Source organism: Molothrus aeneus, chromosome Z, assembly GCF_037042795.1.
Source record: "Molothrus aeneus isolate 106 chromosome Z, BPBGC_Maene_1.0, whole genome shotgun sequence".
Lineage (NCBI taxonomy): Eukaryota > Metazoa > Chordata > Aves > Passeriformes > Icteridae > Molothrus > Molothrus aeneus.
The window spans coordinates 41,872,753-41,899,118 of record NC_089680.1 but is presented as its reverse complement, the minus strand read 5'-3'; the positions used below and the strand labels follow the sequence as shown (position 1 = coordinate 41,899,118).

Sequence of the window (26,366 nt, the reverse complement as noted above, 5' to 3'; positions counted from 1 at the left end):
GAGTACAAAGAAGGTCATTTGTACTTGCACAGAGCTAGGATGGCCCCAGGTTTCCAAGCGTTAGAAGGTGTTGGTGTCCCTGACCAGGCTTCCTTTGGAAAAGGAATGAGTTGGAAACACAGCTGGGTGAGAATGCCTAAGGGAAAAGAGAGAAAGAGCTCTCAGTAAGTCATAAAACTTTGAGATACAGGCTGTCACAAAACTGAAGGGAACCAATTCATGAAAGTGCAGCAGATACACATACCTGCCTGCTCCTTTACCACAATAGTTTCCACTTAAGATTTGGATAGTCTAAAAGAAAGTTGGGACACATGTATCTAAGCTGACTAATGTGTATTGCTTCCTTTTTCTGATAGATAAATAGGTTGTTGTTTCTGAAGTGTAATGAAGAAGGGATATTTCACAGCCACTTTTTCACTGGGGCCTGGCACTTGGACTTTTGATGTCTGCTGAAGTTCAAACATTATGTAATATTAAGTAGTTATTTATAGTAAGGATTGATTTTTTTCCCCGTATTTTTTCTCTGTGATACACAGTATTTCTTTTTGTAATTACAGTCCACAGTGTTGTGCCCTCATGCTTGTCCTGCTGTGTGGCACCTCGCAATGACACCTGTAAAACTTTTTCTATTAGTTTTAGTGCTGCCCTTTTGATTTCAGTGGTCTGTACTCCCCAGGAAAAATTAAACACAAATGAAATGTTTACAGCATCCAAGTCTTATCTGGTCTCATACGTGTATGTTTATCCTCATATATCTATCTGTAGCTGGAAGGGATTGTGACAGTCTTATAGTGATCCATCACTTTCCCCAGTAGCATGTTACTCTATAATGTCTAATTAGTGCTGAGCAAATTATTTGGGAAAAAGCAATCTATCCACCAGATTTAGCTTTACCTGCTCAGGAAACATCTTAGACCAGCACTATGATTTTCCACCTATCTTCTGGTTATTCTGCCAACATGAGCACTTTTTCCATGCTGTTAAATGTGGATAGATCACTGAATTTTTGTAATGGATACATGCTGTTAGATGGATTTGCATGAATTGCTTCTAAAGTTCTTGATATATCTTTCGGCTCATTTCAGCAGGATCAAACATTCTACAACAATGGGAGATCTCTCAACGTGAGATCTCTGCGGCAAAAGTAGACACGTGGCATCAGTGAAAGGATGTTTCTATGCAAGCCTTGCGTGCAAGACATCTCTCAGTGTATCCGGTGTACTCCCACCGTGAGGGAGTCCCGGAGGCCGGGCCTTGTCCCTCCTGAGCCCGCCTGGGCTCGGTCCTGCACCGCAACAAATTTCCCTTCCAACATGAGCGTAATTTGAGGTCGGCGAACCTAGAAAAGTCGAGGAGCAGGATTGCTTTTCTGACACTTAACCCGCCGTTCGACAGCGTGCGGCGACACCGCCGCACTCCGGGGTCACCGTCGGGGCTCGGTGGCGCGGTGCCTCCCCCGTCTCGGGTCGGCTCGAGTCGGCCCGGCCCGGCCCGGCTCGGCCCACCAGGGGCTCCACCAGAGTTGCTGCCTCCCCCGGCCCGCCCGGGGCTCCACGAGTCCTGATGCCTCCCCCGGCCGCCCCTCCGCCCCGGCCCGCCCCGCTGCGCTGGGTGGCCGCCGGGGGCGGTGCCTATGTCCCCGCCGCCAAGCCGGGCCGGGCGGGCGGGGCGGCAGGTGGCGCGGATGTCGCTTTGGAAAGGGGCGGGCGGCGGCGCAGGCGGATGCTGCGCTCGCTCCTCCTCCTCCGTCGTCGCCGCAGCCGCCGCCTCCTGCGCCTCGTCGTATCGCGGCGGTGGCGGGCAGGCTCCGGCCGCGGCCCCGCAGCTTCTCGCCGAGGCGGCGCGGCCTCCGCTCCCTCCTTCCTTGCCTCGGTCGCTGCCCGGCCCCGGCGCAATGTCGGGCGGCGCGGCGAGCGCCCCTAAGCCCCTCCCGTCCTCCGGGCCCAAGTCGCTGCGGGAGATGCCGCATCCCCTGGCCACGTCCAGCAGCGAGGAGATGGGGCCGGCGCTCACCCCCAGCCCCGACCTGCTCCTGCCCCGCAGCATCGCCGACAAGGTATGTCCCGGGGGAAGGAGTTGCGGCATTTGAGAGGGCCTCTGGTGTTGAAGGAGAGCGGGGAGGACTGTGTGTGTGTGTTTCCCTGACACATCCCTTTTCCCGGCTTCGTCTCGCCGTGGGGAGATAAAGCCCTAGGCGCTGCTGACATCCATTGCAAGAGCACAGAGCAGCGCCGGGGGGAGAAGACATCGTGTCCCTTGCTGCGGGGAACCGTCTGTGACACTGGTAGTCGCGCTGTCACAGGAGGGTTGCGAGAGGCAGGATTTTATTTACTATGTCTCCTGTGGCTCATACTCTACAGATCGGTGTAAATATTTCAGGCATTGCTGCAAGCTCCTTTGCCGTCTCCTTCCTGTAGTCCTCACGGGGAAGGCTTTGAGCTGGCATGGTTTCCTTATCATCAGCTTGTTTGTGATTGTCCTTTCCAGGCTGAATTCCTGCTCACTTCTTCCCAGCACTAGTACCAACACGGTGTTCTGCAGGAGTATCTGTGTTTGTTTTCCCTTCTCTAGCTCTGGGATATGTTCACAGGACAGTAGGGAATTCCGTGAAGTGCCTTCCTCGTGGTAATAATTCGGTAGTGGCAGTATAGCACTGCTGATACATTAACTATGCTTGCAAGGACTTGTACCCCTGTAGACAAGTCTTCCTGAATTTTTTAAGGTAGGATTTCCTGGGAGCAAGAACTGCAAAGGATGATGTGGATTTAAATGCAGTTCTGGTGCAGGTGGTTTGTGCATACAAGGTTTTACTGAGTTGGTGGTGGCAAGAAGTGCTTCTTCTATGGCTGTTGTCCTGGGGAATATGGAGCTGCTTCTGGGTAGGATGGATCCCTTAGGCTCCAAAAGCCTTGAGGCTGTCAGCAGTATCTAGCCCAGTACCCTCCCATGCTACAGGAAAGTAAGTCAAGGTAGCCTGGCCTCTTCAGTATTTACCATCTGCTGTGTGCAGCTGTGATGTAGGGATTCAGCACTTCTTCCTTCCCATGTAAGGAGTCCTCTTCTTGAACATTTGCCCACTGTTGCTCTAGTGAGAAGCAATGTTTACCTTCTCTTCAAGAACTTAGGCCTTCATCTAACAAATGAGTCAATTGATGACCTGCGGAGAAAAGGGTGACTAAGGCAGGGGTAGAAATTGGGGAGGTTTTTGTCAGTGATGGATGGTTTAGTGATCTAACTAGGTTGATGTCTGGCAAACCTGTAGCAATAGAAATTGGCAGCTGCCTTCACAAGTCTTGCCAGCTGAGAAGCTGCAGCTGTTGGCACAGTCTATCCACACTGCTGTAGAGCTGGTGAGAAGCAGTGTTATAAGGAATATCTTTCACCCTGTAATGTCATTCCTCAGTTGTATTGAAGAACTTCTTTGCTTTTGGAGTGCAAGCAAGCTTCTCTGTGCTTTACTGCTTTGAGGTTTTGAGAAGTGTATCAGTATTCCTGACAGCCTGGGAGCAGAAATAACTCTAGATTTAGGCTTTGGTCAGCTAACTTCTCATAAGTGGGAAAGTTCTTGCCCAGATTTTCCATTGGCAATAGAAATGAAATCCGCCTTCCTATACCCTGCATGTAGTACCGTTCTGTTCTAGGCACTTGGCAGCATAGAAATACTCTAAAAGGCAGAGCAAAACTGTCTGTGGTACGTGATGTTTAGACTTGAGTGCAGTTCTGTGCTTGACCTGGAAATGACACTAGGCTATGATCCTTGCAGAATAAAAGTAGGAAGAGAGAATGTGGTATTTTTTTCCTTCTAGCTCCATTAGCAGAAAAAGCCATATGTCTTATCCTGTTGATGGAAGGAGATCAACAGCTTTGCTGTGTATGGGATATCCCTTCTTCAGCTTAATATGTCATACACTGGCAAGAAAAAAAATGTAGTAACTTCTTTTCCATCTCAGGAAAAAAAAAAAGAGTAAACAGGTGTTCTAGCTTTAAGGCAATGCCTGCACTGTGTATTAAGTAGTATAGAGAGGGAGTAGGGTAAGTGGAGGTAAGCAGATAAAACCACTTTTTGGGTGGTTTGTATGTCTCAGTCTCAGAATCGTGGAATAGTCGGGGTTGGAAGGGAGCTCAAAGATGACCTAATCTAACCTCTGTGCTGTGGACAGGGACTCCTCACTACATCAGATTGCTCAGAGCTCCATCCAGTGTGGCCTTGGACACTTCAGTGCTAATCTTAAAAATCTGAATCTCTGATGATGGATTATTATCTTTTGAGAGACTGGCTCATTAATCAACTAATAGTGCTGAGTAACTTCAATAGCTGAGTAACAAAGGGAGGTCAGCATTCAAATCTGACTTAGGCTTAAAGCTCTGCATTAGTTATTTATTGATACTTTACTAGGAGCTGTTCTAATCTTCTATCTGGTCTTTTTAGAGAACCTGGTGGAGATTGGTACTGCAGAAATTTTGGTCCAAGTCTCCTGCCTCAAAGTGTCTTTGAGACAGATTCTTTAGGGACAACTGTCCATATTCAGACATGTACTAGGATATCACTTTAGGAAGAAGGCTAGTGAAAATAGGTGGTAGCCCATCACCATGAAGTGGATAATTCGCTTTTTCTGGTTTCCTTGTGTTTCCTCTGAGCAAATACTTCCTAAATTCTGCTGCAAGCTTCAAGTACCCAAGACTGTAATCCTCTGAGGGGAGAAAGTTCAAAAGTAGAGGGAGGTTTTCTGCCCAGAAAGTGCTTCAATTTTCATTGCCACTGATGTATAGCATAGAAGTGGCTGAACCTCTGCCATCACTGCTTTGTATTGTTTAAAGCATGCTTTTCTTATGTATTTTTTTTTTTATCCATTGAGAAAGAACACCACTTTATCCTGAGTCAGAGAAACCTGGAGGACAGGAACACTTGCCTCTGTCTCCTTTTGGATTTTGATTCAAATATGGGAATAATGTAGTATTTCAGATCCTGTGTAACTTTAATGTCTCATAAACCTTAGGTTGCTGTCCAAGAACAGTGGCTGATGCTACTAGAGCAGTAGGTCATTGGAAAGGGAAGGAAAATCTTTTGTGCTGTTTACTGAGGCCATCTAAGTAGACTAGTCTTAAGTTTTCTGAATCTTAGGAAGAGGGCTGCAGAACTTTTGTTATATGAAGTAGTGTCTTTATCCTGACTTGTAATGGACAGTAGTTTTAGAAAACAGGACACCTTGACTTTTGACAGTGTCTTATCTCTTAAATGAAAAGGACATTTTAGCCAAGCACTTGACTTTTACAGTCATGTTGCAGGAGACATGAAACACTTGAGTTGTAGATTCTTGTTTCTAAAGCATTTATATATGTCATGGTTTGAGAGGAAGTGAGTTTTTTTGGGATGCTGTGGTCAAACCAATAGGTGCTCAGATTTGAATATTGGCACCTGGTGTGGCCGCTGGGGACATGGATACGCCTCTGAGAACACGGGGGTTAAAAGCAGAGAACTCCCAGGAAAACTTTCTCTTTGTTCGGGTCAGGGAAAGGTTCAGGCCTCTCCCCTGCCCGGCTGCTGCGGCTGGGCGGGGGAGGGGAAGCCATTCGGCCGGGTGAGGTACGCCCGGGCCCTGAGGATGGAAGGGTGGAGGAGCAAGAGGCATTGGGCAGCCAACACCCAGGGTGGGCGGGGAGAGAGAGAGGGAGAGAAGTGGAGAAGAATCTTAGGTGGCAGGAGATGATGGAGTGGCCTTTGGCTGGACGTTTGTATAGCCATGGACAGAACCATTTTTCCTGTGACACAGAGACTGCATTTAGGGGGAGGCAATGGCTCAGAGCCAAGGGAGTGCAGTGATGTTATGTGAAAGAGTGCGTAAACAGAGACAAGGATGAGGAGGTTGGTTGGTGCCCTCGATCTTCAGTGGAGGAGGAGATCTCTCTTTTTGAGACCCCTTGGCCCCAGGGGGTGAAATGTGGGGGGGACAGGTGTCCCGAAAGTGAGAGACTGTGCTTTTTTTTTTTGGAACTGGACAAAGCACCCTTAAAAGGAAGACCCTAGAAGCAGCTCTGGTCCATGTGCAGTGGTGAGAGCACTGGACATGGAAGGAAGAGGTCACGATGGCAAATGATCTCCGGGCGGTGCCAGGAGCGACATAGAAATGCATGAGGTTTCAACTGCATTTCCAGGGGAAGCCTATGGCACAAGAGGGACTCCTCACCCCTTGATGAACTGAGAATTGATTATCTAAAGGGTGGTGCTGGACTGAGAGTTGGGGATCTGAGGGATGGATGTACTGGAAATGTGGTGGGGGGAGGAGGGGTGTTTTTGGAAGGTTTTCAGTCTTTCTGTGTGTTTCTTTTTACATATAGTTGTAGGTTAATAAAGTTTTCTTTATTCTTAAGTTGGATCCTGTTTCTATTCCTGGTCACAACTCACAGCAGACACCTGGGAGAATGTATTTTCATGGGGCCACTGGCATTGTGCCAGCATCAAACCATGACAATATATTTGCCATGTGTTTCTGTAAAGATCTTTCTGTTCCCCTGAAATCTAATTGCTTAAAATATTGTCTTGATGCCTGAGCACCTTTGAGTGAGTGAGTGTCCTTGAGTTTATTCTCCTTTCACCCTTGCTAGCTTTCAGATAAGGAGGCAGCTAAAGCGGAACCTGAGTGCTACCATGTTTCTTGTGTTTTGTGGTTTTTTTCCTTTTATTTGGTTGGGGTTTTTTTAACATCACGTGGGAGGAGAAACATGCAGAAGAAAACAATTTCCCAAGTTGCATGGCAGGTTAGTTGTAGAATTAGTTGTAAAACTGAAGCCTTGCTGGTTTAGCTTTTGGAACACATAAAAGCTAATTAAGATCTCGTTTTTAGAGTAGATACACTGCCGAGGAGGGCAAGACATGGGGAAGTGCCTGAATTTCTCTCTGCCTTTTCTTTTTTAATAAAGAAGGAAGTTCTGCTTGTGCATGTGCTCAAGTTTGTCACTTTCAATAGCAGATCTGCTCTGTGCACCGGGACAGATGCTTTGACAATTAGGAGAAAAGGCAGTATTAATAGGTTTCTGAGTATAGAGCAGAGGTGAGAAGTAGACAATATTTTGCTCTGTGAAGACTTGGATTCAGGCCCTCTGAGGCTATGTAGATTTAGTAGGGTGCTGCTAAGATTGGGAAGTGCCAGGCTGTGCAGATTTAGAAAGGAAGTGTTCTGTTTGGCTTTCAAGTTTCGCTGTCGTCTAGCTGTGGTCCCTCTAGACTTGTATAATCTAAGTGTATCTTCCTAACGTGGTGGTGTTGGCTCTTCTTGCTGTGGTCTGCCTTGACACTGGCAGCTGTCTGATAAGAGTCCTGATTCACATCACTGGTTTCTTGCCAAGAACTCCAAAACATTTCATATCCCACCTGTCCTAGGACTCAGGCTCCCTTGTCGTTTTTCAGACATTTCTGACTGCTGTAACTGTACTTGTGGCCAGCTACCTGTAACTTTCTCAGCTTTTATTCTTGGAAGCTCTGCCTACCTTGTTTTTGCCTCAGTTAACTCTATACAGCTGATGGGAGCTTCAAGGCTGTTTTACAGGCAGTATATCAAGCAGATAGCAGAGCTGATGTGGAATACCAGGCTTGTAGTGAATGCATACCTTGAATTTGCTAGCTCTTGGAGATGGACTCCAAGACTCCTACTGCAAACTTCTGGTTACTAACTGAAAACTATTGTTTGCATGCTCCTCTCTTTCCAAGTTACCACCCTGGTGAATTCCTAGACTTCTTATTAGCACCTTATCAAATATCCTTGGTGTTTGCTGGAGTGCTGTTACATAGCGCTTACTCTGAAAGGGAGCCTGGCACCTCTCCAATTCTAAAAAATATACTGGGAGTTTGAAGCTCTACTTCCAGTCTCCTTGGCTGCTATTTTATGATTATTGCTCTTAACTTTATCCACCTACAGATGAAACCAGTTTACAGTGTAATCTGAAAACTTAAAATAAATCTGCATGAGCTTCTACAAACTTCTTCATTCTCTGACTAGATGAGAACTTAGACTGGCACCATGTATTGTTCTTAAAGGAAGCTGAAGGTAAATTCTCAGTTTTGGGACAGACTGAAGACTGTAGAAAGTCAAACTGAAGTTGGTGAACTTGGGAAACAGTGTCAGTATGGATGGGTTGATCTATGCTCCTATCTACAGGATGCAAAAATGACAGTCACAGGGAAGTTGAGGCTAGAAGGCACTTCTGCATATTGTCTTGTCCAACCTTTGGATCAGATAGGCCAGGCTGCCCAGGATGCTGTGAAGTTGTTTTTTGAACAGCTTTCTGGGCATCCTGTTCCTGCATCCAGTTACCCACAAAGTAAAATATCTTTTTCATGTTTAAGTGAAACTTCCAGTATTTAAATTTTCACTAAAAAGAGTCTATTACTTCCTTCTGTACATGGTTCCATCAAATATTTATCCTTACTGATAAGAGTCCCTGAGCATTATTATCTCCCGGCTGTTTGCCTTCTTTGCCTTGAGACACGTTGTTGGCTCTTGGTCAACTTTTCCATCGCTGTCTGTGGGGGTTTTTGTTTCATTCCCTGTGCCAAACTGCTTTTCAGTCGATCAGCCTCCAGCACACACTGCTGCATGGGGGCATGGGGTTGCTCCTGGCAGGTGCATGACTTTGCGTTTCCTCATATCGAATTTTTTGAGGCATCCCACAGCCCATTTCTCCAGCCTGTTGTGGTCTTCCTCAATGACAGCACAGACATCTGATCAAGGATTCTATACAGTTGTGTACTCTCAGTACACTTGCTGAGGATGTACCCTGTTCCATCATTTAGTTCCTTAATGATTATAGTTGCCTTCCCGTTTAGAAATGGGAAAGGGTACTTTCACGGTATCTTACACCATAGGTGCTCTAGTACTGTTGTGAAACTCAGTGGTCTCTATGAAACAACTACAGCCAGTTTCTTGAAGTAAACTTCTTTTTGAACAACATGAAGGATGGCTGGCAAGTTAGAACAAACACTTGAATCAGCATAACTATTTTAGTACCATTACTTTTTCAATCTCTCCTGGTAAAGCTAAACATAGCTTCTTCTGTACAGTGTTATTACTTTGTGGTTCTTACTTCAGCTTAATAGAGGGAGGGGTGTATACTTTGAGGTTGAATTCAGTGTTGCACAGCTTTCATAATATTTTCAACAGGATTGCTTCATACATAATGAGATAAGAGTATTGGAAACATAGAGCATACATAGAGCAAGTTGGTTCTTCAGGTTTCAGAAGGATGAGTCTTGGAGTAACTTGTCAGCCATGGAAAAAGTTATGCTTGATTTTGAGAAGGAATCCTCAGCTGCCTGTGCTGGAGTGCCTTAAACTTAACCAAGTAGCTGAATGTTTTCCAACCTCATTCATGGATAGGAAGGGATAACCACTTTGATATCAAAGTTCTCTGATTACTGTTATATGGGGACCTCCTCCTACTATCAGTGCCTCAGGAAGCATGTCCCTGTAATTGATGGTGGGAGGGGCAGAGGATAAAGAATGAAGGTTTGCCATTGACACACCTATCTGGGAGACCTCAGTTCCTAGATTTATGTGCAAATTGTTGTCCTGGTGTCTTCTAGCATAGTGGTGTACTCTTGTGGTATCTTAAACAGATGGTCTGGCTGTCACATGCTGCTCCAGCACTGAGCTGGGAGACTGCTCTCTGTAAAGTAGGTCAGGAGACAAGGCAGGCAGCTCTTTTGGTGCAGTGGAGTTAGTGCCACTGCAAAAAAATCTACTTGCCACACCTGAAATGCATATTTAAGATTGTAAATTGCATGTGCTTTAAGTCTGTGGAAGACTTTTTATAAGTCAATTTAAAATGTCATTTTATCTTGTGTATTTCTCAGAAATAACTTTGCTGAGGCTTGTTCTCTGCTGACCATGAGCAAGATCTTACATGTTGTAAGATCTGTACTGACTCTTTAAGTTGTGACTGAGTTGACTGCCTGAGCCTGGATTCCAGTGCACCTGAAATTTCCAAGATCTTGTGGCTGGTAAAAACTGCTTGCATCATTAGGATGTAATGGTGAAAAAAGGTCTGAACTCCACCATGGCAGTTATAACTGTGAAGTAAAATCTGTGGAAAGTTACTCTTCAAGGGGGAACAGTTTGTTCCCAGTTACTAAGAGCAATAACTGACAGCAAGGTAGTTACTAGCTACCAGTTGCTACCAGAGCAGTGCCATCAGTTCAATTACCAGTTGAAGATGGAAAAAAAACCTCTAGTAAGCTGCAATTATTTTAATGAGTTATCATTTCCATTACCAGTCCAACTTAAATGGCCTTCAAAAAGGGCAGGAAGGGAGACACAGAGGGAACTACTTATTACTCAGCCTCACCTCTGTCCCTGGAAGGGTGATGGAACAATTAATTTTGGTAGCCATCTTAATCCAGAGAGGATGAAAAGGTGATCAGAAGTAGTCAGCATGGATTCACTCAATCATGCTTGACCAACCTGATTGCTGGCTGTGAAGAAACAGCTACCTGTTGGATGAGCAGTGGATGTTGTCTTCAGAAGGGCTTCCAGCACTGTCTCTTAAAACATCCTCATAGGGAAGCTCAAGGACAGTGGACTGGATGAGTGGACAGGGAGGTGGATTGAGAGCTGGCTGAACAGCAGATCCCAGAGTCATAATCAATGGCACAAGCTCTAGTTGGAGGCTTGTTCCTAGTTGTGTCTCCCAAGGTACAGTAGTGGGTCCAGTCTTGTTTAATTTACCCATCAATGGCTTGGATGAAGGGCAGAGGCATCCTCAGCAATTTCACTGACAACACAAAGCTGGGAGCAGTGGCCGATAGCCCAGAGGGCTGTGCAGCCCTTCAGAAGGACCTCAGCAGCCTGGAGAGATGGGCACAGAGGAACCTTCTGAAATTCAGCCAAGGCAAGGGCAGGGTCCTGCAGCTGGGGAGGAACAACCCCAGGCACCAGCACAGTCTGGGGGTGACCTGCTGGGAAGCAGCTCTGTGGAGAAGGAGCTGCGGGTCCTGTGGACAACAAGCTCTCCATGAGCCAGCAGTGCCCTGGTGGCCAAGAAGGCAGTGACATCCTGGGCTGCATCATGAAGAGCAGTGCCAGCAGGTCAAGGGAGGTGATCCCACCCCTCTACTCAGCCCTGGAGAGCCTCACCTGGAATGCTGTGTCCAATTCTGGGCTCCTCAGTACAAGAAAGGCATGGAACTCCTGGCCCAGGTCTAGCAGAGGGCATCAAAGAAGATTAAGGGAATGGAGCATCTCTTAGTGAGGAAAGGCTGATGTACTTGGGGCTTTTCAGCCTTGAGAAGAGGCAGCTGAGAGAATCTCAACAATGCTGATGAGTATTTGAAGGAAGGGTGTAAAGAGAATGGACCAGGCTCCTCCCAGTGGTGCCAAGCCATGCAACAAAGACCAGTGAAGGAGACACGTGCACAAGAAGTTCCAGCGGAATATGAGGAAGAGCTTTGCTGTGTAAGAGATGGAACATTGAACAGGCTGCTCATAGAGGTGTATTCTCACTAGAGATATCCAAGAACTGTCTGGGTGCAATAGTGTGCAACATGCTCTGGGTTAATGCTGCTTGAGCAGGGAGGCTGGGCCAGATGACCCAATGTGATTCCTTCCAACCTTACCTATTCTGCGATTCTGTGTTTTGACAGGTGAATTTATGGGACAAATTCTACTTTATAAATTGGGTAGGTCAAGGGATGGAAAGAGATGTTGTCTTCATCTGGAGGTGATGTTACAATACCAAAACTGTTGATTCTCCACCAGATATTTCACTTAAATCAGGAGGTATTTATTAGATTAAGCACTTAAGTGATACTGGTTAGTGGAACTAGGTGAAATGGTTCTGAAAATTGAGACAATAATCCAAAGTTCATACAACAGGCAAGGAAAGTGTTTAGCCAAGAGCTGTGATCAGTGTGGTCCAGAAAGCATAAATCCTGTTAGAGAGCATTATTGCCTTAGAGCCACATTCAGAGCTTCTACACTGTGATCAGAGCTTCTATACTGTGACTTCAGTGAAGCGATGCACAACAGGTGACATGCTACTTTGGAAGTGAAAGTGGTGGTGTATATAACCCTTAAAGATGAGTTTCTCCTTTGTCGTCTTAGGCATCTTGGTTGAAGACAAGCATTGCACAAATGTATGGGAGCAAAGACATGGGAAAAATGTGTAGTACTCTGGTTTGCAGGAAAATGTAGAGAATGTAAAATGCAAACTTGCTTTTAGATCATGCCTCAAATTACAGAGACCTGTGAAGAATGACAGCCTCACTTCCTGTCTTGGAGTAATCAATAGTATTACTACTGCAGTGATCTGTAGTAGTAATGGGAGGCTTACAGCACTGAAGGACATGCTTTTGTCATGATTATCAATCTGTGCTTTGACTTCATGCTGAGTTTAAGTCTGAAAAAGCTTCCCTACCTTAAAGTTTCTCTTTTCTCACTTTTCCAGTAAGCTTGAATGATTCTGTGTGTTCCTTGAAAAGGGATCCTTTGCAGACAGGTGTTGCTCAGTGGCTGGGAAGCCTCCTCCTCATCACTGGTGCAGATAGTGTTAGCAGCAGGCACTTTGAGCTAACTCTGTGGTGAAAGCAGCGGCATCTGGTAGTGATAGACTACCCAGATGATAGAAGCTCATGATTTTCTGAGTGGAACCTTTGCTTTAGCTTTTTAGATGCTAGAATAACTCAAATTAAGTGAAATTTTTGAATACTGACAAGATGAAATTGAGGGTTTTGGATTGTTGCCCAGAAAATCTGTGGACATCTTTAATCAATGCCATTTATTGCAAGTGATCATCCTGACCTCTTCACAATTTGTATGATGACTCCCAGTGTGCTGACTAGCCTGCTTCTGGATCAGTATACTTCACTTGAAGCCATGTATGCCTCTTATGTGCCTTTGTGGCTGTGATAAGCCTAGACTATTGACTAAAAGGTGTTTCTCTAGATAGATTAGTCTGTAGATCTCAAGTTATCATGGGTTGAGGTGGCCCAATGCCAGGCACCCACGAAAGCTGTTCGGTCACCATCTCCTGCCATAGCTGGGCTGTGGAGAGAAAGAAAATTAATGAAGGGTTCATGAATTGAGATTAGGACTGGGAGAAAACACTTCAAGGGAAAACCAGGCTCAACTTAAGTTACAAAGTGAATTTATGACTATAACAGAATCAGAGGAGCATAATCAGAAGTAAAATAAGCTCTTAAACACCTTTTTCCCCCTAGCCCCTCCCTCTTTCCTACCAACAGCGCAGGGAGGCAGGGCATGGGGGTTTTGGTCATCACCGAGATTTTCTTCCACTTCTCCGGGAGAGGAGTCCTTCCCCTGTCAGGCCGTGGGGTCCGTCCTATGGGAGACAGTTCTCCATGAACTTCTTCAGCATGGGTCCACTCTCACAGACAGCAGCCACACTGCGCCTGCTGCAGCATGAACTCCCCCCTTGGGCAGACAGTCATCCCAAAACTGCTGCAACATGGGTCACTTTTTCCATGGGGTGAAGTCCTCCAAGGACAGGCTGCTCCAGCCTGGAACAAGGGCCCTCTCCACCAAGTCTCCTGCTGGATCACAGCCTCCTCCAGACATCCACCTTCTCTGGCATGGGCACCTCCCCCACGGGCTGTGGGTGGATCTCTGCATCCCCCTTGGATCCCCACAGGCTCTGGGTGGATCTCTGTATCCCCCATGGGTCCCCACGGGCTCTGGGTGGATCTCTGCATCCCCTGTGGATCCCCATGCCTGTGGGTGGATCTCTGCATCTCCCGTGGATCCCCATGGCTGTGAGTGGATCTCTGCATCTCCTGTGGATCCCCACACACTGCAGGAACACAACGGTTTCACCATGGTCTCACCATGGCCTGCAAGAGGAATCTTGGCACCTCCTCCCCCTCCTTCTGACCTTGGTGTCTCCATGTTGTTTCCTTCACGTGTTCTCACCTCCTTCTCTTCTCTGACTAGAAGCAAAAACCTGTGACTTTGTTTTGGTTTTCTTCTTAAATATGTTATCAGAGAGGTGTTACCAGCTTCTCTAGTTTTGGCCAGTAGCATGTCCATCTTCAGAGCCATCAGGGATTGGCTCTGCTGGACACTGCGGAAGTTTCCAGCAACTTCTCACAGAAGCCACCTCTGTGGCTCCCCGCCTACCAGAAACCAGGCTGTGCAAAACGAATACAAAAGTCCATCAGTCTCTATAGATAGTTTTCTTATTGTGAGGAAATATTTTGTGATTGCTTTTCCTCAGTTTTTCTCCTCAAAGCAGCAACTAATGCGGTCATGTGTGTGGGTTTTGGTTTGGGCTTGTTTGGTTTGGTTAGTTTAGGGTTGTTTGTGGGTTGTTTGGTTAGGTTGCTGTGTTTGTTTGGTTTGGTTAGGGTTGTTTTTTTTTTCTTTCAACAGATAAGCACTTTGTTTATTTTATCCCTTTGAGAGCAAATGCCTTTCTACTGGAAAATGTCTTGTATATCAGCAAATGTGATAGAGGGATATCGCTTAAATTGCACCTGCATAAACTAACTCTGAGAGCTTCTCCAAGAGTACACTCCTCCAGGTCTTCCAGGGCATGAGATGTAAACATGAATTCTCCCCTCTAAGTATCTTGGCCTCTGGCCTCTTTTACTTGCACAGTGGTACCTTGTCAGTACAACTTGCTCTCACAAAATCTTCACTTGTCTGTGTCAGGAAAACTATTGCAAGTCATCTGAAACAGAGAGCATGAGGGAACCCACATTGTAGTGTATGCATATTCTTTCTTTCTTGTTTAAATGAAATAATCACTAGGATACTACAGTGCTTTCCAGCCCTCTTATCTCTTTTCCTCCTATTTCTTCTCTGTTTCTCCTCAATCCTTAGCATCTGTTCACATTGAAAAAACCTAGCATATTACTGTTTGCTCTCAAAAGCCAAATGAACAGTTTGGTGATACTGGGTAGCTGGATAACAGATGTAACAATGAAATCTGCTTCTAGAGAGTGGAGGGAAAACCCCAGCTTCTGCATGATATGTCTGCAGAGCTTTAACACAAAACTGTATGTCTCTAGGAGAAGGCAGTTTAGTTTGGACAAGCTTAATAAACTGTTCCATCTGTAATCAGATATAAATCTAGTTTCCTGGATTGGGAATGATTCCTAGTCATATGCAGCATTCAAGTTTTCCTGCTCGTGGTCTGAAATCCTGGCTGCTGCTTTGCTATGTAGAACGTCAGCGCTCAGCTTCTGAAAATGAAGCTTTAAACATAACACAGGGTTCCTTAGCCTTGTTTCTTGACAAGGTGCTCTTTAACATGTTGAAATGTTTGTGGTGGTTTTGTGCACACAACTGCAGAATCTCATGTAACAAATAATATTACTGGAAGAAAAACCTTTCCTTCAGACATGGAACTTAACAGAGCTAGAGGTCATAAATTCCATTATTTTCTGAATCTTCCTAAGGACATGTAGCTTCTGCCATTTGTGGAGGCCTTTGAGCTCTGAAGATAGACTTGAATTGGTGCCTGTTGCCTACTACTGAAAACCATAGAAGGACAAAAAAACCTCTAGCTCTTTTAAAGGAGCATCCAAGTTCTGCCCAAACCTTAAACTCTCTTGCTTCCCATCAGGTCATAATCACTTTTATACTACTTTCTGCAGCTTAAACACAACTGAACTAATCATGCTGCACAGTTGCCAGCCTGGCAGTTTGCTTAGGAAGACATATTCAGCCTTCTGCAAGGACTCAAGTGCTCTAAAAACAGATGTAAAAGCTAGCCTTGTATCTGAAGCTTCTTATTTTAAGAGAAAAGCTCATCCTGTGGATGAGCTACCTCTTGATATTTATCACAGTAAGGAAGCTATGGTAATCTTGAAGTTATTCCTTGCACTTTTTTTCCTGTGCAAAGGATTTGGGGGGTGTGCATGTCAGCTTCATGGCAGTTAGTAAGTTCAAAACATGTATTATAACTTTACATTTTGCCTTATTAATGTCTGCTGCAAATAATAACCCATTTCATCTTCCAGATGCCTGTCCTCCAAAGGCATTTGGCCTTTCATGCACAAAGCAGCACAGTAACATGGCTTATTACTAGAATTGAAAGTTTTGTCTTAACTGTTGTAAACTGTTGTAAAACATCTGTGAGATTCCACTCACATTCCTGATTTTTAGAGTCTAACCTGAACCATATTTAGGTTTAGAGTGGGATTTGCACACTCCTCCTTCTGGACCACAGAAAGAAACCTGCTTTTTATGGACTGTGGGAAGACAGACTTATAGCCAGACTGACTGTATGAGCAGATAGTCTGATGTGATACTTGACACTTTTTTCTGACACTTTCTTTAGCCCTGGTACGCAGGAATGCTGAAACTAAGCTGTATTATAGCTGTGTCCCTTTAGACTTTAGCAACAGAGGTAGGAGATAGCTTATCGCTCTTCCTGAAAATGCTGTTTCCCAGAATGTTCCTGTGCCCATATTCTTGTTCTGTTTAGCTTAACTGGGATGAGTTATTAGAAAACAAACCACAAAGTAAAATAATCCATCCTATGAAATTTGGCTGTTAACCTCAGAAACAAGGTGTGAATCCCATGACCTACATGAGAAGGCTTAGAAAATGCTTGTGTCAACCATGTGGTGCCTCTGTGAAGCTTGTTTCAGTGTTTCTCTGTCCAGCTGAAATGCAAAGAAGCACTATTCCAAGTATGATACCTGTATAAGCAAGAATGATCCCAGGCCTTAAGCAGTACCAAACTGCAGGCCATCATGATTAGCTGTTGCATCTTAAATTCCTTTTTTTTTCACACACTGAGGAGTGTGTCTCTAGCCAAATCTGACCTACAGAGCAGAAATAGTAGTTCAAATGATGAACACCAGAGCAAAGTCACCAGACTCATGGCTTGGCAGCATGTTTATACTTGGACACTTATTTAAAATATTCTGAGAGCAAATTGGTCTAGTCTTTATCTAGTGGATTTTTGGCTAGATGAGCAAAATACCAGTTGTGTTGCTGAAACTTTAGAGATGAAGCGTGGCCCTGTTAAATTGGGTATTTTCTGCCTGACCGTGCAGAGCCCACAGACTCAGTTCATAATACCCTTCACAGCTAAGAAGTTTAAATTTCACTTGGGTCCTCAGCAGCCCATCATTGTTCCTCCTCTACTGACACATTAGGAGCAAGAGGAATTCCTTTTGATTTGTTCTTAGTCTCTGTTCCTCTTAAAATGGCCTCAACCTTACAGTCTGATTTTAGATGATTATTATAATGGAAACCATTGACCTCTTTGGAAAGTATCATCTTGTTCCTTGTGAGTACATCCAGATAAACTGTACCATCCCTTCCATTATTGGAGAAGAATATCAGGAGCTGGCACGTGTAACGATTTATGCTTCTCCAGGACGGTAGGTCTAAACTAGAAATTTATTATCACAGTTCTTCAGTTTTTGTCAAACAACAACTTAGCACTGTCTTATTTGTGGATCAGTGTAGGAACATGGTTCTTCTTCTTGAAAATGAACAGGGTTTTTGGCATTTAACTGTGGGGATTTTTTTTTTTTAAACCCAGTTGAGTATGACTGCCTTGTTCTTTCCATCCCTTCTGTGTCCACAGCATTCTCTCTTCTCTGCACTCTGTATGCCCACTTTGGGGCCTTAAATTAACTGTTCAAAAGCAAGTGCAAGAGGCTGGGACATGTACTATCTCAGATATGTGAAGAAACAGAAGTGACCTCTGAAAAACAAAATCTGATGTTCCTGCCTGATAGAGAAGGAAATTGAACATACATAAAGGGGAAGTAAATGCATTTTCTTCTGTTGTTCTGTTTCTAGCTGGTATTGAATAATAGTATTGTGTAGACTGAAATTTCACTAAACAGGTGGGTCTTCTGATAGAATACTGTACATGGATGAGCTAATCTAGGTGTAGTGGAAGATGCAGAAGTGCTTTTTCTTTCTACATGGAGTTGACCTATACAAAAAATACCTGCATTCAAAACTTGCTGGGATAAGACAAGGAGTGTTACGAATAGATCTGTGAAAGCCAAGTTCATGTAAGCTTTTACAGTGCCCTCAGGAATGTTGGTGTCTAAACCACTTCAGTTTTCCAGTCACTGGCTGCCATTCCCATATGACTTACTGTCATGTACTGAAGGTATGGAGATAAGAGTGTTCCAAAACCCAGCTATAATTGTGTGGAATTGTTGTCTGCTTAACATGGCTCTGTCATTGTGTCTTTGTGAAAGGAATGGCAAAAAGCAATGGAACACCTTGAAACAGAAGGAGAAAGTCTACAGCACTCTGAATTTCCGAAGTAAAGCAATGGGGTTCTAGGAGCAGTATAGGCCTGGCTCTCAGGTCTCTAAGTTATGCAGGGGTTTTAGGGTTAAGTGCACCTCTAAACAGCAGCATTTCTAAATGTCTCTTTGTGTCACACAATACTTGTTGAATGTTGTAGTGTGCCCACAGCATCACATGGGTTCAGGGTAACTCTGCAGAGGTGAGTTTATTCGTGCTTGGAAGACCTGGCTGAGCCAGATCTTCTGCTTCTTCATGGACTGCTGCTTTGACAGCAAAGCTATCTGGTTAAGCTGTACACTTGCTCAGGCAGGATAGGCGAAAACTAGCATTCATTTTCTGGAAACCTTAATATTAACTAGTTGCTTGTAACTCAGCAGAAGACTCCATGGTCTCCACAATAAAACAATACCTATGGAAATTTAGGCCCTCAAGGTTGAGTCCTGGATGTTTTCTCTGGCAAACTACTCTGTGGGGGGAGGCTGCCATCCAGAAGACTGAATACCAAGCTCCTGAAGTTTCTACTTTTTGTGGATCCAAACTGCTCTGTAAATGGAGTTGTGGAAAATCTCCTGGGAGAAGATGACAACAGTTGGAAACTTCCCAACTAATTTTTAATCTCACATGCAGACTTCTAGTATAAAAAATTCAGTTGAATTTTATGTTTGGATGAAGTGAACTTCTTGATAGATTTAATATCTGTTTCTCGGCTGGCTGACTAGTCAAGGTGTTTGGAGAGCATGATTTAGCAAACTAATGTGAAGCAGTCTTACCAGATGGCAGCCTGCATAGTTGTCAGGTTGCATTTCCAACACAGGCAGTTCGGTCCTACTTGCCTAGTACTGTAGGATACCAAACATGCTGCTAAAATCACCTGACTTCTGTATCCATAAATTCAGATGTCTTGAGGAATTCTGGGAACTTCATAGGAATGCATGAAAAGCCTGCTCTTGTGGTTGTTTCACAGCTGTATGCAAGAACCAGTAGCTCATGAACCTGAAAGTCTGATATCATACTGTATCTACAATAGGTTGTTATCCAGGCCTTGCTACACCTTGACCTGACCTACTTCAACAGATGACAAAGCTGTTTAGACTGTCCTGAGGAAGTGGGGGACAGAGACTAAGGATCTTTACTCTTTAATTTAGAAAAAGCTTTGAAACTTTGGAAAAATCTTTGTGGATGCTCACTAAGAAGTGAAGAATGTCTTGGCAAAACATGTTCTCTAAGCCACCTTTCCTGGCTAACCAGGAGCAGCTTCCTGTCCTCTCTGCTGTGGGACTGCTCAGCTTTATGGCAGACTGAGTACTGTGAGTAACAGGTACTTTGACAAAAGGCTTTGAAAGCAGTAGGTACCTGCTGTGACCTGGACTGTGCTGGTCTCTTATAATACTACCTCAGAGAGTTACTTAAAACATGGATGGGCAGCTACTTGGTGCCCTAAAGGTGAAGCTGATGCATGAGCCACTGGTACTGAAGTCAGACACAGCTTGCTAGCTTGTTTATATAAAATGGATAATACTAGCCAGTATTTCAGATGCTTGTGAGTATGATAGTTCTGCCAACAGGTAGAAACACAGGTGGCTGCATATCTCCTTTCCTACTAGGCTCTGCAGGACATACTCCTCTTCCTGTGGTAAAAGCAGACTAACACAAATGCTGCAGTCTTGTTTCCTGAACACCAAAAAAAGAAAAAAATTAAACCCAAGTGTCATGGAAGAAAGGCTGGGAAATTAACATGACATGGAGGTGCTCTGATGGTAGGATTACAACCTGAGGTATCTTGCTGTCATACTTCAAAGCCTGTCTCTTTCTAGCAATAGCATAAGACTTAAGCAAAACTGATCCTGCGTACTGTTAAACACGGATTCCGCAGCTATATGTGTTGTTTCTAGTGCACTTACCTAGGAGGTTCCACCCTTTCAGGAGGAGAAATAGTTAGCTTCTAACTTGGCTTTCATCTACTGAAAAGTAGCCAAGTAGCAGGGTATGATGCCAGCTGTCTTTACCAGGGGAGGATCCTGCAGATGAGGCAGTATAGTGCAGTAACACATCATCTCTCCTTTCCCCACCACCACAGCTAGCAGCTCTCCTGATTTGAACCACTGCTGGTACAGAAGCTTTGCTTTATGTAGGTCTGGAGTGTTTTCATCCAATATAGAACTATCACAGCCTTTAGCACCCAAGACATTCCACTGGACCCATGACTGCATGAATACACTCAAGTGCAATGAAGTGAATTCAAACCTTCACAGACTTCTGTGCTGCTGAAAATGTGCAAGACATACTCGTATGTTATTGTAACTTCCCAAGAGAATTAGTGAGGAAAGTGCTATCTTCATACTAACTGGCTTGCAGCTAACTGACTGCAAGCTCCATCTTTGGTTATTTTTCTAGATTCTCATATTTTAAGCAGGTTCCATCACATGCTTTAAGCTCTCTTTTGGAGAAGTTTTATTACAAGCTTTTGAGATCTCCTCTGGAATCAGGCTTAAGCTGTTTTTGCAAGTTAATTGTCCTACTGGAAGCTTAGAATATGACTGGCTGCAGTTCTGGTGCAAGTTCTACGTTAATGCTCAATGCACATGGGCAATGATGAGCTGTCTTTTACTTTGGAAACAGAAACAAATTTGTCTTCTCTGGTATGAAGGTATGAAGCTACTGTGGTATCCCAAGGTTTGCTTTGCTTTTTATTCTGCTCAGCAAATTCTCTTGTCTAGCTGAACTGCAGATTTTCTGAATCCATCTCCTGTTGTTAACCTTATCTTGTCTACTGCTTATTTTGTTTGTGTAATTTCAACAGAACTTCTTATCTACTGAGTTACTGTGCCATTGCTTCCTCCTGTTGTACATGTTCCTCCTATGCTGAGTCTGAGCGAGAAGCTTGTGTAGTTTGAAGTGTCTACCCCATGTCTGAACTCGCAAGCTGTGCCTTGCTCCTCCTGCTCTTTTGCCCTCCTGAGAGCATTTGAGTGCCTGAGTTCCTGTCTTGCTCACCTCCCAGTTAAATCTGAAACCATCTATTTGGCAACTGCTTCTGTACATTAGCTGAGGGAACATATCTAACCTCAGTTAGTACACAATAGTTTAGATTACCCCTTTCCCAAAATGTCTAGGCTAAACAATTATTTTCTCTACTTCATAAGGCAGCCCTCAAGGTGAAGAGCAATGCTGCCACAGTTCTACAGTACTGCAACACACAGATGGCTCTTTTTTAAATCCCAGTACTCCCATGATGATGGGCAACGACTGGTAGAAATTTAGCTGTGATTTTAGCCATTATCAAAAGCTGACCTTTGTAAGTAACTTTACCTCAAAGCTCTTGCCTGTGATTCTGTACCTTTGGCTAAAGGAGCATGGATGAACAGAGGGGGTCTCATTGACATGTGATTGCTTTGCTAAGATGTTATGTTTTGTCTGGCCACTTACAGTTGTGTGAAGTTGGGTCTAGGAAGTCATTGTGTAACTAAAACACTTACAGTTAATGTGGTGCTTAGCTGTAGTGATGTTTCTCTGTTTAGCAAGAAGGTAAATCGCTCTGTGGATAAATCAATTCCTGTGCTACTATTAAAAAAATGCAAACAAAAAACTGTCATGTCTTCTCTGAAAAGAAGAGCCATTGATCCTTAGGACTTTCTCTGTACAACTTGTCACACACCGACAGCTTCCTCTGCTATAAAACCAGAGCAAAAAATGTGTTAAGTTGCTGTGATAATTATGCAAGTGCAATGTGAAAAACGCCAATAATTTGTTTTTAAAATATTAAAAGTTTAATAGTAATAAAATGGTTATAAAAATAGTAATACAATTAGAGTAATAATAATTTGGACAGTTTGAATTAGTACAATATGAGACAATAGAAACAGAGTTACAGATGTCCGGGTACCTTTTTCTGGGCAGCACAAGCCTGAAAAAGGACACCCGTTAACAAAGGATTAACCCTTAAAAGCAATAGCCTGTTGCATATTCATACACTTCATACATGATGCATAAATTACATTTAAACAAAGGATTCTGTATGGTTATCGTCAGCTTCTTCCTCTGAATCCTAACAGTGCCTTCGAGGTGGGAAGAAGTTTGTTTCTTCTGACGAGAGGGCAATAAATTCTTTTTCTCTGAAAGATTTAGATGTCCTGTGGCTGCTATCTCACTGTGAGTCCTTTCTTTAAAAAAAGTATCCTACATAGCATAGTTTCTATTTTAACATTTTTTTATAACCTAAAACTATATTTAACACACTACTTAAGAGAATTAATACAGCATTACTTTCTAACACAACACATATAATATTCATTTTAATATTTGCAAAAAGCCAATCACAAAATACGCATTTTTCATATGCAATAACAACTGTTATGGAGTAGTTGGTTTGTATTGAAGTGTGAGATATGAAGGTGTGTGGATGTACCATGTTAGCTATAAAGTTGTTTTGCTGTATTTTTCTTCCTAAAATAGCAACTTGCTGGATCTTTTGGCCTCTCTCTTCTCTAGGTGCTGGATGACACTCTTTGGCTGGGGAGAATGGGGATGAGGGCCTCTCCAAGGAAAAAGTAGTGTTTTCATTTGCTTTAGGACCCCAAAAGGGAGGTGTGCCTAGTCTCTTGTGCGGGAGAGTATAATCTGTGACTGTTGTGTACTGCAGTGATGGCAGTTCAGACTCTGGCTGCTGTCAACATGTGTGGAGGTTAATGGACTGGATGGGAGGCCTCTGATGGAAGTTTTGCTCCTTCCTCCACCATAGGAGTCTCCAGAGGTGAAAGCTAACTGCATTCCAGACAACTGAACTGTTGCCATTTCACCTGAAACCTGTCTTATAAGGTCTCTTGATTTGCCTAGCTGTTTTGTTTTCAGTCTAGGTTGGCTCAGTCTCACCAGGAAGTGTTGGTTCAGCAATGCTGTCATTCCTTAGGAATTGAAAGCAGGTTGTGCTGTACTTAGGGAAGGTATATTGGTAATGTGCTTTATCCTCAGCTCAATGCTTGAAGACTTTAGTATGTTGCCCAGGTGTCCTGGAAAAGTGTGGTCCTTGGGGATGCTGAAACAAACAACCCTTATAATATATCAGAGAAGCTTGTCTGTGGTGTCTTTGAAAATACTATGTTTTACCTTGAGTCTGTTAAGCTTATTAAAAACTTCCTTTTTTTTTTTTTTCTCTCCAATACAGGATCTCAGCCTGCCCAATGGCACACCCGTGGACACTTCTAGCCCGGCCTCCTCCTCATCTCTCCTCAACAGACTGCAGTTGGATGATGACTTGGATGTGGAAACTAGAGACCTCTTTGTTACTGTTGACGATCCCAAAAAACACGTGTGCACAATGGAGACGTATATTACATACAGGGTTACAACAAAGGTACGAAGCAATATTCTCTTTCCTAGTACTTCCTTCTTTGTGGAATAACTGGAGGTCATGCTGGATATTCACATCTTGCACTGTTTTCCTATCTTAAGGACAAGAACTGAGTGTCTTTTGGTACCTTGTGAATGTGTTGAAGATGTGACTTTTCTTAGCACAACTTATTTCAGTGTCTGAAATTGTGGAAAAAGCTTTTAACATGTCAACGTAGGTTTATTATTTTTTTGTCTCTGATTCCTAAGAATCAGAGTAAACTTGCAAGGCCAGTTTCTTTCATTAACTTCACAGTTTGTTCATTTAAGTAATCTGACACTCACTTGGTTTGAGTTCCCTTAAGGTGAATGTGCCTTGTTACTCGTTCACTGTTAATCATCTCACTTTTTGTGTCTATCCTTTTCTGAAATGCTTTAAGCTTGTTGCTGGAAGTGTTTTCTACATTTCCTCGGTTATCCACTAAAATCATAGTCTTGATCCTCAACTGTAAACTAGCTTTCATGCAGTTGCTGGTTCAGATAGCTCTACAGCTGATAATAAAATGAAGTAGCCTAGGAATGCTGCTGCCAACCAAAAGTGTCTGGAGATTATTTCAGCACCTGTTGCAGTTCAGTCATGAATGTAATGTATATATATTTATATGAAAAGTGATCTGAAAAGTCCACTACATTCACAGCTAAAATATTGATTCCTCTTAACTAATTCATTCTTATTATAATGAGCTCCTAGGTGATGTTGACATCTGCTTTGGGCACTTGTAGTTACCAAGGCAAAAGGTGTTTAGTAACATTACTGGTAATATACTTGATATATTTGTCCAGAAAGATTAACATTCCTCCAGCCCACTTAGATGGCAGTATGTACTGGAGCAAATATTTTCCATGGAGATAAGGAACATTTACAGGCCACAGATAATTTTTTTCCAAATGTCCACTTCAAAGTTTCACTTTCAGACTGCACAGGACAAAATGGAGTTTCTCCAAAATAGTAACTATCTCTTCCTGCACATTTAACACAGCTCTGTCATTCATTTCTACTCTTAACAGTTTTAATCTTGCAGGAAACACTGTATCTTTTTTTACTTGGAGCAGTTTAGCCTTCAGCTATTACTTCATCAGAAGGAATAGGAACCACAAAATAAAATGCATCTTCCCATAGAGAAATGGCTAAAATTGGCTAATGTTTCTCTCTTAAATTAAGATTCAAATTATTCTGCCAATATAAAATATTTCTATATAGTGGCACCCTAATAATGTTCCTATGCTTGGAAATCCTAATGTTCAAGGGTTCATTTTCTTTTTAAAGCAGAACTCTGAAACATGGCCAAGGTCTTTACCATATTTAGATCAGAAGTATTACCAAACTGTGTCTCTTTTCTTATTTAAAAAATAATTCTATACTTCTGATTTTGATGTCTACCTGTCTGTTAATACTTGTTTTATTTTGGGTCTCATTGTAGCACGTGAATGTGCTATATCATACCATTGCAATGCAATTATGAAACTGAGTAAGTTGTTCTTCTGAATCATCATGAAATCCTCATCTATTTAGTTTTATTATTTGTGGAAACTCCTGGTTAATCTCTAGGGTCACAACCTCTAGGACTATCTAGGACTATCATTGTTCAAGACTTAACAGTATTAATGGTGTAACTCATTCTTCCCCTACAAACAAGGTGTCTTCGGTGACAAGCTAATTGCTAATTAGCCATTGAATCTGCAAGCAGTAATTAAACATGGCAAAAAAGCTGCACAAGAATAATCCATGGAGTGAGATGAGGAGCCTTCGCAACACCTCCCTTATAGCCTTGCAGGAAAGAAATTTGAGGCCTCTCTGGTGACTCTGAATGAGGAGGCAGGGACAGCTGGGTTTTTTTTCTTTACTGGAGAATGCTTCTGGAACCTCAAAGATTTGGATAAACATGGGTCATAGAATGAGTTATTCTGAAGACTGAAAAGCAGCATCACCAGGGGAGTTGCTAATGCTGTAATGTGTGGTTGTGACAGGATACCACTGTAGGGAAGAGTGTAGACTGATCACTGTCTCATTTGTGTTGTGTGGGGTTTTTTTTCCCTCTTTGTTTTTACATTATTCATTCTAATAGGAAAAAAAAATGTCTTGCAGTATGCCCTGTGCTTTTCATCTTCTCATACCTTTGTCAGCAGGTGGTGGTGACTGAGGAAGGGTCAAAACATTGGCTTGCAAAGGAAGACTTAAGAGTTTACTTGATCCTGATTGTGTACCTGTTTTCACAGCTCCCTAATAAGAGCCAGGTAGCATTCCCTAGCCTGTCTTGTGGATGAACACATTTAAAGAATGTAATGGTAATCCTCCAGCTAACAAGAAAGTGATTCAGGACTGACTTCCTTGATTCTCTCATATCCTGTGTTCATCTTGCTAATGCAGTTACTAATACAAGTTAGTAAGCAGTTTCCTTACACAGGGGGCCTAGTGAAACTGTAAAGGTAGGTAGAAGTTGTGATGGAACTTAATGGGTCATGACTGTGATGATTGAAGTGTCTGTGTGTCCTTCAGATAGATGGAGGTGCATTTTAGGGAGACTTTACCAAACAGAGTTCTTTTTTAGGAAGAAAGAGGAAAGTAAAGCTTGACCATATGTTATGTAGTCATCTATCCTAAGAAAACATAAATAAGTGTACTTCTAACTTCACTTTCATTGTACTTTCTAGGATGGCAAGGCCTTCTTCTGTGCCTTTTCCCATGGAGGTCTGAACAGCTGAGTGCCATTGCTCAGAGTCATGCAGTTGCTCTGCAGGCTT

At 43.3% G+C, this 26,366-nt stretch overlaps 1 protein-coding gene across 1 annotated transcript in view; it reads left to right on the top strand.

Moving 5' to 3' along the window:
- Positions 1-1,806: 1,806 nt before the first annotated feature.
- The window catches only part of SNX30 (sorting nexin family member 30), a 48,199-nt gene continuing 23,639 nt past the window's right edge, over positions 1,807-26,366 (top strand). Inside the window, exons 1-2 of the mRNA XM_066569188.1 lie at positions 1,807-2,056; positions 23,401-23,589. Of these exons, the coding sequence (XP_066425285.1) occupies positions 1,895-2,056; positions 23,401-23,589 (351 nt within the window). The 5' untranslated portion in view covers positions 1,807-1,894. The remainder of the gene's footprint in view (positions 2,057-23,400; positions 23,590-26,366) is intronic.